This window comes from Malus domestica, chromosome 10 (assembly GCF_042453785.1).
Source record: "Malus domestica chromosome 10, GDT2T_hap1".
Classification (NCBI taxonomy): domain Eukaryota; kingdom Viridiplantae; phylum Streptophyta; class Magnoliopsida; order Rosales; family Rosaceae; genus Malus; species Malus domestica.
This window is the reverse complement of record NC_091670.1, coordinates 33,020,833-33,036,457: the sequence shown is the minus strand read 5'-3', so window position 1 is coordinate 33,036,457 and position 15,625 is coordinate 33,020,833. Positions and strand designations below refer to the sequence as shown.

General features: G+C 35.8%; 1 protein-coding gene and 1 long non-coding RNA gene across 2 annotated transcripts; one reads left to right on the top strand and one right to left on the bottom strand.

Annotated features, from left to right (window-relative positions):
• Positions 1-3,741: 3,741 nt before the first annotated feature.
• Positions 3,742-4,525, top strand: LOC139188425 (uncharacterized). The gene is made up of 2 exons (XR_011571834.1): positions 3,742-3,879; positions 4,166-4,525. It is a non-coding gene; the product is annotated as an uncharacterized lncRNA (long non-coding RNA).
• A 1,465-nt stretch (positions 4,526-5,990) lies between these two features.
• On the bottom strand, positions 5,991-10,126 carry LOC103445881 (glyceraldehyde-3-phosphate dehydrogenase GAPCP1, chloroplastic-like). Its single transcript, XM_008384934.3, has 14 exons — positions 9,702-10,126; positions 9,464-9,558; positions 9,299-9,366; positions 9,176-9,214; positions 8,778-8,878; positions 8,167-8,279; positions 7,821-7,920; positions 7,590-7,736; positions 7,287-7,347; positions 7,093-7,190; positions 6,837-6,979; positions 6,655-6,738; positions 6,438-6,527; positions 5,991-6,318 (listed from the first exon to the last, which is right to left on the bottom strand). Exons 1-14 carry the CDS (start codon positions 9,795-9,797, stop codon positions 6,270-6,272), a joined length of 1,284 nt encoding a protein of 427 aa, XP_008383156.1. The 5' UTR covers positions 9,798-10,126; the 3' UTR covers positions 5,991-6,269.
• Between the last annotated feature and the right edge of the window lie 5,499 nt (positions 10,127-15,625).

Sequence of the window (15,625 nt, the reverse complement as noted above, 5' to 3'; positions counted from 1 at the left end):
AGACAACTGACATAAGAGATACTCTTGTCACCAGGCCATCACGTGACAAGTTCTTAATAGACGAATAGTGTAGTTTTTGAACCCATGACAAACACATGTTTGATGAGTAAATCTATCGAAACTATGTCATGGTTTCCAGAAAGAATCTCTCCAGCAGTATAGTGATGGGTTTTGATTAAGAGGACAATTATTTTCTAATTTTTGTTCCTTATTGTAAATAGAATTATAAGTAGACTTCCACATATATATAAATAGTATTGCTATCTTTTATATATTTATAACTTTTTACATGTTTTATACAATTTTAAATTCGGAAGCAACACTTTTGCTAGCCATTGGGGGCTATATATGCGTGGTGGCGTCCAGTGTGATATCAACTTGAAGATGTAAGGTGGCGAGATCAATTACTGCACCATGTTGGATATTATATTTGTGGTGTATGATGATACTATAGTCTATACCTACATTTTTTCTTTTCTTTTTGTTACATGTTTTGCATGTGATCCAATATCCTAATGAATAAGATGTTGAGTTTTCACTCATACGCAACGTCCCCTAAATTATTGTAATACCTACAACAACAAAAATGAGAAAAGAGACTCAACTATTGCGAGAACTGTTATGTATGAGCTATTTCCTTCAATCAGTGTTACATGCATATGCTATTGCTGTGAGAAGGAAGATGATAATAATGCACTAAACTGCCCATGAGACTAAACTACAAAGGTTAAAAGAGTTAGCCAATATGCGTTGACATAATCCTATCTAATTTTTCCACATAACAAGATTATTTTGATAAACTTCGAGCAAGTTTAGTATACTAAAAGGAAGTCCAAGGTAAGTCATTTTTTTTGGTGAACGATAAATGATATCGATAAGAATTAGAGATGAACTGATACTAGCTTTGACATCAGCGGCTATGATATTGAACATACCTCAGAGTAACCAAATTAAGGAATAAAACAGAAAATTAAAGTTGTCTCATTGTAAATTTGGAAAGAAAACAGAAAATTAAAGCTGTCCCCATTGTAAATTAGGGAAGAAAACAGAAGATTGAAGTTTTCCCAATATAAATTAGGGAAAGAGAACAGAAAATGGAAGTTGTCCCATTGTAATAAAAAGAGACTGGCTACCACAGTACTGTAGATGACTTTGTTTCCTTGATCAAACCCTGAAAATTCATACTATAAACCCTAGGGTCTTAGGATGTCTCTACGAAACCATACTATACAGTGTTGGAATAAGAGAGAGTTGTAGCTATAAGGCAACTGAAAAATACTGAAGAAAGAAGGGCATGGCGACTTTCGCAAGGAAGCTCTTTGTGCTTGTTTTGTTGCTCATCATCCTTCTAACTTCTGGTAATTAAGTACTCTCACTCTCTCCCTCTCACGCACACAACAAACACAATTATGGATAATCTTTTATACATCATTTGTGTTATTGACATTCAGATGAGACAGTGAAGAACACTGAAGCTGTTGGACAAGAACAAATGAAGAACACGAAAGCTGTTCAAATTGGGGATTGCACGGAACATAAACTTATTGGCTTTTGCATCAAGACCCGGCCGCATCTGTAATAGGAAATGCATAAATCAGGGTTATGAGGGCGGCAAATGCTCCGCGTTCCTCTGCGCGTGCGACAGGCCTTGCCCTACCTAAAATAATTCCTAAATAAAATTACCATGCAAATTGCAAGAGCAATTAGTGTGGTGATGATAGCATTATTTTAAGTTAATTATGATTAAATAATTGAGCTAGTGAATTTGTTAAGGTACATTATATATGTGTATCATGAAATAAGATGCATGAGATTTTCGTATCATGAATCAATGAAATTAGTATAGGAAGTGACTTTTTTATATATAATTAAGCTATAGCCGACGCACAATCATAATCTTTTTGAGGTCTAATTTTCCTTTGGTGTTATCACACTTGGATAAAAGTTTATGATACACAACGAGAATATGAACCAAAACACATCATTCAAAAACAAAAGAACATAGATGTTACCTTCGGTTAGAAAAATTACAGCCCTCAAAATTGACAAATTTTTAAGAATAATCTTAGAAGAAATATTAAAGAGACATAGGAGAGAAGAAAAACTAGTTTTAGAGAAACCCCATTTGGAGTAAGACCAATACCTAGCTATGTGGTTAATACCCTTAAAAATTGTACTATTTCTTAAAGAGGCACGTGGAAATCATCTCTGTTTTTTTTTTTTTTGGTAATATATAAGACCGCTACTGTTTTTTTTTAAATATATATACCTATACCTATGTGGTTAAATCCTTAAGTAAACTACCCAACCAAAAAATCGGTGAATCACATTATTAAATAACAACAAAAATTGAGGACTTACAAATAAACAGAATGAAAATTGGGATTTATTTCTAAGCGGTGTTTTGTTTGGGGGATTAATGCATGCTAAACCCTCTGGGAGGTTTTTTTATTTTTATTTCTGTAGGAAAGTTGTCTCATTGTAAATTAGGAAAGAAAACAGAACATTGAAGTTGTTCCATTGTAAATTAGGGAAGAAAACAGAAAATTAAAGCTTTCTCATTGTAAATTAGGGAAGAAAACAGAAAATTCAACCTGTCCCATTATAAATTAGGATAAAAAAAATATTTATATTAGCATCCCACAAAATGTTAAATGCACCCCACATTAAAATTTAATATTAAATGACTTATTTACTCTACTATGCAATGACAATTTTGACCTTATCAGGTTAAAAAAAAAATATTCTAAATGCCCCCCAAATTACTTTTAACGTATTATTTATCTTCTTCAACTATCAAAACCCTTCGGACCCTCCATTGTTGAACAAAACCCTAACCAATGAAATTACAAACATATTAATTGAGAAAAATTATTTTTTGACGAATGAAACACGAAATCGATGTTTTGGAAGCTTCACATGAGATAAGACTTCATATTTTTTATTGTTTTAGTGATTTGACGACATCGATAATTATTTAATATTGCCCTTGTTGCGTTATTCAAGCTTCTATATTTGTATTCATCTTTTAGGGATCATAAGGATTACATGAAAAATTAAACACCTAAAATTACCACCACATATTAAAAACAGACGACATGAGTTTTAATGGTGGAATTGAAAATAACCCACATATGCTTTAAAGGCAACATCTTTTGTCAAAATTCCAGTTGACATTTTTTGTCCAAATTAAAAGCTTTATAAGATTTGAGAAATGTGGTGTGTATAGAAAATATGGGGCGCATGTAGAAAATGTAAGGTGTATATTGAGAATGTGGGGTGTGAGGGTATTATGGGGAAGTATGTGGAGTGTATTAAGATAGTTTTTAATTGAAAAATCAAATGTGGGGTTTATTCAACAATTTGTGGGATCTTAATATAATAAGCCCAAAAAAAACAGAAAATGATTTCGAAGTATCAATTCGTCTCTAATTCTTACGAATATTATTTATGGACTTTTCTATTTTCATATTCTCATATTCTCATATTCACATTGTAAATTAGGAAAGAAATTCACATAATTGAAATGTTCACACTATAAACTAGGAAATAAAACAGAAAATTGAAGTTGTAAAGATCATGGTAAATGAGGAAAATTAACAGAAAATTGAAGTTCACCAAGTACTAAGAACACTGGATTACCACACTGGTATTGCAATTTTTAAATAATCACGTTGTTTTCCTTGATAAAAACCTGAAAATCCATATTATAAAAAGCCTAGGGATCTAAGATGTGTCTGCAAATATACATATAGTGCTGGAAAGAGAGAGTCGAAGCTATAAGGCAATTGAGAAACGAACAAGAGAGAAAGGTTATGGCGACATTGGTGAGGAAGTTCTTTGTGCTTGTTTTGTTGCTCATCATCCTTCTAGCTTCCGGTAACTATGTACTCTCATTCTCTCCCTCTCACACAAACAATTAGTAAACATATATTGGAAGAAATCAAACTCGAAACTTATTTTCTTCATAAATCATTAGGCCACGGTCATCCCTATTAATTAACCCTGAGGGCTTGATTTTTAACAGTTAAAATTACATTAATGATGAGTTAGTATTTCTCCCTCAGCTTATTTTGAAGCTCAAAATTTAGTGAATGCGTGATATATTATCTGTATTAAATTATTATCAATCTTTTTATATATCATTTGTATTATTCCCATGCAGATGAGACAGTGAAGAATACTGAAGCTATTCAAATCGGGGACTGTACAGAACTTATCGGCGGATGCACCAGGACACCTCCCTGGGTCAGAAAATGCAAGGGGCACGGTTACGATGGCGGCAAATGCTCCTTATTCCTCTGTTTGTGCAACAAGCCTTGCCCTCCATGAAATTATATTATTTTTATTTCTAAAATAATAGCCCACCATGCAAATTGCAAGGCGCTGCAATTAGAGTGGTAGGCTGGTAGCGATAGTCATAACGATATAAGAAATTTATTTATATTGTTAAGGAACATTATATGCGTATTATAATGAAATAAGATGCCTTAGATTTTGGTATCACAAATTAATGAAATTTAAACGTGAACTGATCTTTTTATATATTTTGAACTTTTGAACATGCTGGAGGGCTGGAGGCAGTATAAACTCAATTAAATATCACATATAAATCATACTAATATCCACACAATCACAATCTTTTCCATGCCGAATACACAATCGCTGCATATACGTAGATCCAATTTTCCTTCTGTCTTATGACAGATAAAAGTTCATGAGCGGCAACGAGAGTATAAACCAAAACTGATCTTTCAAAAAAAAAACAAAAGGGTATCAATTCAGAGGTTTTCATGGATGCTATCAATCATACAAAGAGCTTATCAAAGAAAATTTTCCTTCTCACCATCACACTAGAGGAAGAAGAATTTACAAATGGCACCAAAACTCATGGATTCTACTTTGGGCCGGGTCTCCAAAAACTCAATTCCGAAATATGAGTTGTAACTTGTAAGGGCCTATCTCTAAAGAACTTGTTCTTTTTTGGTCACTAAAGTGCAAAATTTGTAGGTTATCTGTGAAACAAAAAATAATTGAACGTCTTAGCTTTATGAGATTTACCATATCCAAGTATATAGATGTCTATAATTAATGAGAATCCAAATTAACAGACAACATGATTCTCCCTCTCACATGAAGCCAAAGAGCTTTGTATCCATGCCTGCCACTAAACACCCATATTTATAGTATATGAGATGCATTGAAGTTTTGTAAATAGCCCCCTCAAAGTTTTTTTGTTTGGTAGAACTGGATTTTTTTTTTTATAAATAAAATCCGACTATGCTTTGTATGAGAATTAAGAGAGGATTTCATAATAAATCTCGAAGAATTAATTAAGCAAATCGCAGTGCTTATGTATGAGATATCGATAACTAACACGTGCAGCTCAAGCTCATATGACTTTGGTGGGAATCGGATTGCCTGATTTTGAGCACTTATTTTTAGTTTGTGGTTCGAATACATCTGATGCACAATTTATCCGTCTGTTTTCACAAGCTCAAAAGTTTAGATCCAAATTCTTATTTTTCGATTCAACTGTGGTGACATAGCTACTTAGACATACAAGCTTAGCCTTCCACTATGTGCACAGTAGCCAAAAGTGAGTGTGATACCAATGTATTAAACTCTAAGGCACAACTTGTTGAGCCTTCAACTAGGTCGACCCTGGGTCTGTATGCATTTTTTCTACAAAATCCCTGAATTGAGAAGCAAGACAAGTTCCCAAATGATTGTCAAGATTAAGGCCGAAACAAAGAAAATTTCACTGGAAAGTAAAGAGACTGTACTAGCAGCCAAGAGAAGGACGAGAAGGAGAATAATTGACACGAGCCAGCTTCTTGCGGTGTACCCCTGTCCACTATTCTAAAAATCCCCACCTAACGCCACCTAGGCGCTATGCCTAAGGGTGATGGATGAACTTTTGGACTTTGGTTGTCAAAGTAAAGATGGTAGGAAATTTCCGCCAAAGTTACTGCTAAATTATGAGAACATTCACGTTAAAGACTTTTCTTGGACAAAGGGAAAAAGGCCCTTCAACAGAGAGGTATATTATAATGCGGGTACAAATAGATGATGTATTTAGCCCAAACGACCTGGGAGCTCATCATACAAATCAAAATTTCCATTATTTTCAAGTAGAAATATGCGACGTCCGTCTAAATCTCCACTTCAATAAAAACGAGATCATGTGTATAAACTACTTCTTCAACCAAACTCATGGCAAGCATCAAAGTGATAAAATTTCGGAGGCACTCGTTGACAACAGATACCTATGCTGCCACTAACGCCATGTGCTCTATGAGGTCCAAAACTCGGTTGCTGTAAGAAATACAAAGCGTGATTAGTCATACGCATTGACTTAGACACCATAGACTTTGAATTAACAGATACCGTGGGCAGCAAAATTGTAATATGCATGCAAAGCGTGAAGTGTTTACCTGTATCCCCACTCGTTGTCGTACCACGAAACAAGCTTAACAAAGGAGGAACTGAGTGCCAATCCAGCCTTGGCATCGAATATACTAGACCTGGAATTTGAGGAATAAATTAAAGACAGATCAGTAAAGAACTTCCACAACTGAATCTTACCGAGTAGATTCATGCTAGTGCTGCTTTCCTTTTGAAGAAAGCTTAGGAAAAAGAAAAGGATCCTACCTTGAGTCACCGACAAAGTCATTGGAGACGACATCTTCTTCTGTGTATCCGAGGATGCCTCTAAGTGGCCCATCAGCAGCATACCTTCATGTAAGATATCAAAGTGAATGAGCTATCCAAAGAAGGGAGTAAGAAAGAAGCATAAAGGCAGATACTATACAAACAAAATGCAGAACATGTACCTGATCGTGGCTTTGACATCCTCATATGAAGAACTCTTCTCAAGTCGACAAGTTAAGTCCACGACAGATACATTAGGAGTTGGGACACGGAAGGCCATACCAGTGAGCTTTCCATTGAGTTCTGGTAGAACTTTTCCAACTGCCTACATTTCCAAGAAACAAAAGAGATTAGTGTACCTTTAGACCCCGAAAATAATTTAAAACGCCAAAATATCTTAAGTTAGTACCACCAAGAATCTAATTTCAGGTATAGTACCTTTGCAGCACCGGTAGAACTAGGTATGATGTTCTGTCCAGCTCCTCGGCCTCCTCTCCAATCCTTCATTGAAGGGCCATCCACTGTCTTCTGTGTTGCTGAACGTGTAAAACCATCAGTGAGTTAAACACCATAACAAGTGATCTACAACGCACATACTTGAGTTTTAGAGAGAGAGAGAGAGAGAGAGAAACCTGTAGTTGCATGCACAGTGGTCATCAAACCTTCAAGAATACCAAATTCCTCATGAATCACCTACAAAATAAATTTAGTAAGGTAAGATATGGCAAGAGGCCGTAGCTTGTTATGAAGTGCTAGCAACAGACATAATAGAGATAACGAACTATTTGGTGACCAATGCTGAAAAGAATTATAATTGGAAGGAAAAAGATATAATAGCAGACATGTTTTTAGATAACATCTAACATCCTGAACGATAGTTAAAATTATACTGTAGCCAAAAGTTAATATCAATAATTTATAAGATGCAACCAAACCTTGGCAAGAGGAGCAAGGCAGTTGGTGGTACAGCTTGCATTTGAAACAATGTCCATATTTGGCTTGTATGTATTCTCATTTACTCCTACCACAAACATGGGTGCATCAGCTGATGGGGCGGATATTACCACTTTCTTTGCACCACCCTGCAAAAGAGAAGCAATCAGAGATTAACTTGGTGTGCCAGTAACGGGCAAAACAGTGCAGAAAACTGACTTAAAGCAACAAACCTTTTTATGTAATGCCGCCTTCTCAAGTGTTGTAAAAATCCCAGAAGATTCGACAACATACTCAACCCCATAATCACCCCAAGGAATCTCAGCAGGATCTCTGGATAAGGGTCAGAAGTTAATCCCAAAACAAATGCTCCATATGATACTATTACAATAAAAAGGTCGTACCCAGTGCACAAGGCTCTCGCTTTACGCAGGGTCTGGGAGAGGTGAATGTCGGCTAGCCTTACCCCCATTTATGGAGAGGCTGCTCCCAAGTCTCGAAAAGAAAAGAAAAGAAAATTCTTCTGTCCACATTGTTCTCTAGAATATTAAATTACCATTGAAAATCACAGCACAATACCTTTTGCTCACAACTTTGATTTCCTTCCCATTTATTTCCAAGGTGGAATTATCCACAACACTAATTGATCCATCGAATATTCCATGTGTAGAGTCATACTTAAACATGTAAGCCTGGACATGGAAAAAATGAAAGGAAAATTAAACCTTCATAAGAATCAAGGAAAAACACAAGAGCATTCTTGTCAGTAATAAGTTTGAAACTGGGTATACGAAGGGAGCAAAATGAAAACCCAGGAAAAAAATCATAAATTTTTTACTTTTTACTTGCATGAAAATAACTGACAAAAATATCTAAAATTTCAGTCTTTCACAAGATCTACTGTACCAATATTAACAGAAAGAAAAACAGGGTAATTGGAAACTGTTCAAATGTAACACTTCCTATAATTTGACTCTGTTCCAAATCTAAGCACAAATTCCATTGACTTTTTTAGTGCGGTCAAGCTTTCAATACCCAAACAGAGATGACACTGTCTAATGAACATCACTCTAATCTTAAAACATAAAGAACAACTGGCAACAATATGGCACTATGTGCTATGGAATTATGACAATGGAAATTAGCATATTGCAAATAAACACTGTTAATGCTACATCCTTATTGCTTACCATGTACTTAGGATCAACTAAAGGATCATTGACTGCCACCACTTCGATATCATCTCTAGTGGTTGCAATCCTTAGAACCAACCTTCCGATTCTACCAAAACCTGCAGGAATAGTGATTTCAGCATATACCATCACCCTTTATAAGCCAAGACAATCTAAACTTTAGTAAAATGTAAATAGTGAGTTATTGATATATCAGCAGTAATATGACTAACAGCTAACAATTGTTTAGCATCCAGAAACAATTAAAGAAGCTAATGAGAAAAGCAAAAACAGTAATATTGAAATTATAGTCAAACAACTTATTACTTAGTAATCAAACTAACCTAAACTAAGCAAAGAAAACATCAGTCATGTCTACAGACAAGCAAGAGAACGCACAATTTCAACGAACTTACCATTGATTCCGATCTTTGTCTTCCCACCACTCCCTGATTCTAAACAAAACAAACCAATCAAAAGTAAGCTTCGGAGCAATATAAATCAATTCCGTGTTTGAAAAATATTTTTGGAGTTCTTACTCTGAACCGTGGGTGGCAGTTCAGTGGCTGTGGCCTTGATGGGTTGGACGCTCCTGGCGCTGCAAATCCTAGTAAACATAACATATATCACAATCTATTACAAACAAAGCCTCAAATCGAAAAACCAAAAAGTTAAACAGATTAAATGAGACTGATTTGCTCAACTGTAAAGATGATAACCCGCTTGGGATGGAAGTGCCAAATATGGAGGATTGCACCTTGGGACAGTTCAGATTGCGACTGAACCCGACGCTTGACACCTGAACATCAAATAAAACAAAAGACTACATTTTTCAGTCCTTTGTTTCAACAAATTCTGAAATGCTTGAAGCAATACGACGATGTTTTAGGACAGTTAGGTGGTGATCAGCCACAAGCAGCTTAGGGGAGTGAAAAAACAGACCTTGAAAGAGGCGGAGGCGGAGGCGGCGAGGTCGGCTCGGGAGGCTTCGATCAACGGAGCTGAGACTGTAGATCTAAGCAGAGAAGAAGCCGCCATTTGTGATCGGATCGGAGCTCTCTTACTCTCTTCGTCTGAAGTAAATGGAATGAAAAGCCCTAAAAAGCGAGAAGCTTTTAAGCAGCTTTTGGGGACTCCGAACAGCCCACCAACAGAACCGGAATGTGCTTTTTGTTTTTATATTTTTTAATTAAAAAAAAAATATGAGAAGTGTGAGAAAGCATGCGGAGGTTCTTATGGATCTCTCCTGGAGAAACTCTCTCTCCTGCCTCCTCTCTTTCTTCACGTTCCTTACGGGAATAATCTCCTGCGAACCACCTCGAAACCTTGATGGATTTTAACCGTTGTTTTATCGAGGCATTGAGGACAGACGGTTGATATTTAAGGATGCATGGCTTATAATGAGAGTGGAAACAGCGGGTGTGCAGCTGTGTACATTACGTAGGTGAGTTTGTCGTGACATGGGGAGGAGAGAGAGGATCTCGTAGTCCTCGACGGGTGACAGTTGGAGCTGTGTGGGCCTTTTGGGGCTTTTCCCTTCTTTTAGATTCCGGCCCTACAGGCGGCCGGTTCACGTTCCCGGTCCAGTGTACTTGTTTTTGTTATGAGCCGGACTCAACAGGGGAAGATCTTTGTGTCCATCCAAAGATTCACGTTCTCATTCGGTAATAATTCAATACATTTACATTATTCGGTTTACAAAATTTAGTTTATAACTTTGATCTTCTTGGCATTACACCTTTCTCTATATTAAAATTACTAAACTATCCGTCAATTTCAAAACTTGAATCTTGATTGTGCGTTAATAAAATGGAAGACGGGGTCATTTAGGTAAAGAAAATATTTTATTTTGTGAAGTATAGCACCCGTATACGATAACAAGCACAAAAGCTATGGTGAAGTTGGATGTGTTTAGTGTGTGGGATTAGAACTTAGACATCTATGTGATTCGTTCGTGTGCATACAGGAGGTTTTCCCTCACTTCTTGTTTTTCTATTTTGCATAAGGTTCCAAACTTTCTTTCATGCAATCAAATTGCAATGTTTTGATAATAATTCAAAGAATCACGTCTATCTTTTGATAATAATTCAAGAGTAATGTTAGGGAGATTAAATTTTTAAAACCAAATTGCAAACCAAATGAACAAGCACGTTAATCGACACTTAATTAATAATCAAATTATCTACGACCACATCATTTAGTTTGCAAAATTTGATTTAAAAAATTTGGTCTACGCATTACTTATAATTCAATCGTCAATATTCACATTATTTGGTTTATAAAATTTGGTGTAGAACTTTGATCTTCTTGGCATTACCTTTATCTATATTAGAATTACCAAACCATCCACCGAATTTGAAACTTAAATCTTTGAGTGTGCGTTAATAAAATGGAAGACGGGGTGATTTAGGTAAAGAAAAGATTTTATTTTGTGAAGTATAGCACCCGCATACGATAACAAGCACAAAAGCTGTAGTGGAGTTGGATGTGTTTAGTGTGTGAGACATCCATGTGATTCGTTCGTGCGCATACAAGAGGTTTTCCCTCAAGAATGTGGACTGTCATGATGAAGCCATCAACTGGTCTTTTTTATAAATAAATAAAAAAACCCCTAAATATCCCAACTTTCTTAGTTCGCTTAACTTCTAAAAAAGGAGTACGTATGGATCCGATGCTATCTTGAAACTTTGACAAATCATTGCATCTTGATTTCAATATGGTTGTTCAGGAGTAGAGGGAGGAATCCAATTTCCATTTATTTTGTTGACCAACATGTGTTACTAGTAATTTATTGCAAAAATTGATATATATGTGAGACATAACTAAATTATATGACGCACTAAATAAATGGTGTTCAACAAAGTCATACTAAACATAATTCACACGCAGCCATGGAGGATTGAAACTTGGATGTTCAACCTCAAAGTCTAACTCGAAATTTAAACTCGTACTAGAAGGTTACCATGGATCGAAAAACGTAAGTTTGGTATTGTTACTCGAGTCTAACACTTGGAAAAAACGAATTTTAATACTTATTTGTACTTATGGGTTAGTTATTTTTCTTGAAGGGAGAGGAATAATTTGATATGAAATCTCTTACCATTGACAAAAGAGAAGTATCGCCATCTAACGAGCTTTTTTTTGTTTGAACAAACAATATTATGGGATGGAAAGTGGGCTAAGTCTCACAATGGGCTTACAATAATGTGGTTTAAATTAGCTTTTGGCAAGAATCGAACCTGAGATCTCTCACCTACAAGTGAAGATGAATATTACTCGACCATATATAGTACTAAGTGGCTATACCGAGTTAAGTTAGGTAAATTTAAACAGGATCAAGTTCTAATTCTTAAGTCCTAAAATCATTTTTTTTTTGTCGAACCTAAAATCAATTTGAATACCACTGAAATTCTATTATATTTCAGTGTATTTTATTCATTAAAATTTTTAGCCGTTAAACATTTTGGTCAAAGAATTTTTAATCAAGAACTTAATAACGACAAAAAAAAAAAACAAGATGTACAGATATCTAAATACAACTACTAACTTACCAACCCTTCAAATTCGAACCGCACAAACCTGCTTTTGTTATTTGTGTTGGTCGCCGGGGGGGTCAGAGTGGGGACCTTCATCGTACAAGTAGAGGAAAGTGTCGATAATCTAAATTATTGACATTGATTATTGAACGTGGTATCTCAGCGTCGAGCCCACGCGTTGTGCACAATACTAATTTGGCCTTTGTTTTGTCGGTGTGTGAAGTGGTAGGCAGGGTTGAAAACAAGCAAACACAGCTTTGCACGTGGTCTTCCCTAGAAGTAGGAAGATACTTCATGCATGCACAAGAAGAAATTAATCACGTGCGGCCATTCCCATTTGATTTTAACACTCTTTGTGATGTAGATTAAGATCTAAAAGCCGGAAGAGAAATTGATTTCGCACATGCACACGTTCGACTGACCTTAGCATGCATCTTAGTATAAGGTTAGGAAGGTAGAAGACGGGAGGCATATGTGCTTGCAAAGTAACAAGTGCAATTCTTACTTTCGGGAATATTATTCACTCCCTAATGAAATACCTAATTATGGGACCATCCATATAGTCGATGGTACATGTAAACCTCAATAAAGAGAGAGACTTGTATGAAAGGGGTTTAGCGGCTATCACAGTGGCGGTGTACGCGGTCTCTTTCATAAGCAACTATTATGTATAGTCTCAACATTTTTTATTGTAGATTTAGGTGTGCTAATTGTAAATGCAAATTTCTTCCTTCTTGATCTTGGACAAAATTGCATCTACAAAACAATTAACACATTTGGTCAAGGCCAAGAGTCTCACGTGCCCACGATGAATGGGGGGGGCTTTGGCCGAAGAACCTCCAATGCCAAAGTTAGAATTTAGAGAGAAAGTGTTTGAGAATTTTAGTAAGAGAGTTGGACGTGAATTTTGAGGAGAATGATGGGGTTTAAATAGGAGAGTGACCGGCCTCCTTGAGTGAGAGAGGACCGGCCACCTAGCTCCCTTTGTGGGCTAGGTTCTTCATTTGTGTTAAATTGGGAGTTATTGAAATAATTAGCTAATTAATTAGCCAATAAAATAATTACCTAATTAACTAGCTAATTAATATCATAAAAGGGGAAAATGTGGTAGAATATATAAGGCATGGCCGGTTCCCTTGGGAGAAAGGGTGACCGGCCTTTGGTGTGTTTTTTGGGGTATAATTGGTGATTTAATTGGTAATTAATGGATTAATTAGGTAATAAATCCATTAATTAATCAATTAACATAATTTAAAAGGAAGGTTTTGGGAATTACCTTGTAGGAAGGATTTGATGAGGATGGATGAAATAGGCTTTGAATTGTTACCTATTTCGGGCACTTTTGACTTGATTGAAAGATGATTACCTGCTGCTTACGCATAGGAACTCTGATGTGCCTCAAGGGTATTCTTGTTCTTTTAATCCAAAGATCCATGTGCCGCCTTGTGATTATTTTTGGCTCCACACTAACTAGTCGTAAGCCTCAGTTATTAGATTATGGATTCCATAGAAGGCTTAAAAAATAAAGAAAGTTGTTGGAAGAGTAACATTCAAAGTTACCCGTCAAATATAGGCACACCAATAATAGTCTATAGCCTACTTGGTTATAAGCTTATATTCGAATTATAATTGTAATTAGATGCCTACAATATAATAAGAAATCAACACATATGAGTAGTTGTTTACTAATCAAGAGGTTAAAGTTGTATTGGGAACTCATGATGCATGCGATTATATGGTTGGCTCTCAACGCACAAATGAAATTAAGAAAGGAAAACAAAGCTAATACATGGTTGAAAATTTTGTTTGGAATTGCTTATGTAGGAAACAATTATCCTCACAACGCTTATAGTGTTTTTATCATAAATATGTAGAGATTTACATTAATAATCTGAGTGTTTCACGTGGAAGCGCTTATTGAGGAAGCACCCGACTTAACCTAGAATTACTTTTAAGATTTTCCGCTTAACGAATTTTTAATACTATTCTGAATGTCAAAAAGTGAGTTTACTTAAAAAAACAATCTCAAACATTTTCAAAATATTAGAAGGCAAAACACCAATATTGAACATATTACTTTAATTTTAGATTTTATATGATCATTTTGTATATGTTTTCTTACTCTCCTGTCAACTTTTCTCATCTGTCTTCCTTCTATCTCTGTTCTCTTCAATTAAAATCACGGCCATATGTAGATTTCGAGTACTTATTGTATATAGTATATATGACATGCCCGATCCCGATATTCTCCAAATACCCGAGGTAGGCATGTGCTGGTTGACACCCGAAGGTGACGAAGCCATACTAATATGCATGAGAAGTAACGAACATAAATAAAACTTATAAATTTAAATACAATGATTATGCAACTTAGGAACTTGTTCAGAGCATACAATCTAACTAAAACACCAAGGGGAAGAATATAAAATTGAATGAACAAAAGGATGGGTCTTAAACTGAGAGGACTCGAAGATGCCGATGTGGAAGTGTCTTGACGACTAGATTGTACGCCTCGAACCTAAGTCCTGAGGTGAAAAACAAAACATGAGGGGACCAAGTTGATATATATAATACTAAAATAGTTATTCAACAACGTACGAACCCCCAAAGTTTTATGAAAACATCAATAGCATAATACGTAATAGGTTTTTCCAAAAACCCTAGCATGCCATGAAACCTTTCATAAAACCTATCTCGTATATATATATTGTGCTAAATAGTGGTATCATAATTGACCCGTAGGCCCCTACATCACCCGACCCGTAGGCCAAATAAGTATCATCACCCGTAGGCAGAATAATGACCACTAGATAAGCACAAAACATTGTATATAATCTTTCCAACATACGTACATATATCTCAAAACATCTTCATAGTATATAGTCATCCATCATATATACTACAAGGAGCATAAGTTCGATAAATTATGGCATTCCAAAATATTCTTAGTAAAGCATGATAATAATAACGTGTAAATCTAATTTACTTATAAAACGTAACCATTAAATCATGCTTTTCATGTATGCATTTGTACTATTAAAAAATGCATTTTAGAAGCGGTCCACTCATAGATACTTCACCGCCGAAGAGCCACGCAAACTAGCGAAGACGGAAACGCCACAAATAATTGCCCCTAAGCACATAAAGGGTTCAATTAATAAAAATCTATTCAAATGATTGAATTTGAAAAAAAACGGACATCATAAACAGATTCAGGACGTCGAAAAACATAAAAAATGACCTCGGGTACCCCCACGCACCGCCGGAAAGTTGGCTGGAAAATTTACAAACACCGCTATGGACAGCGACATGTGTGCTCCACCCGCCGAC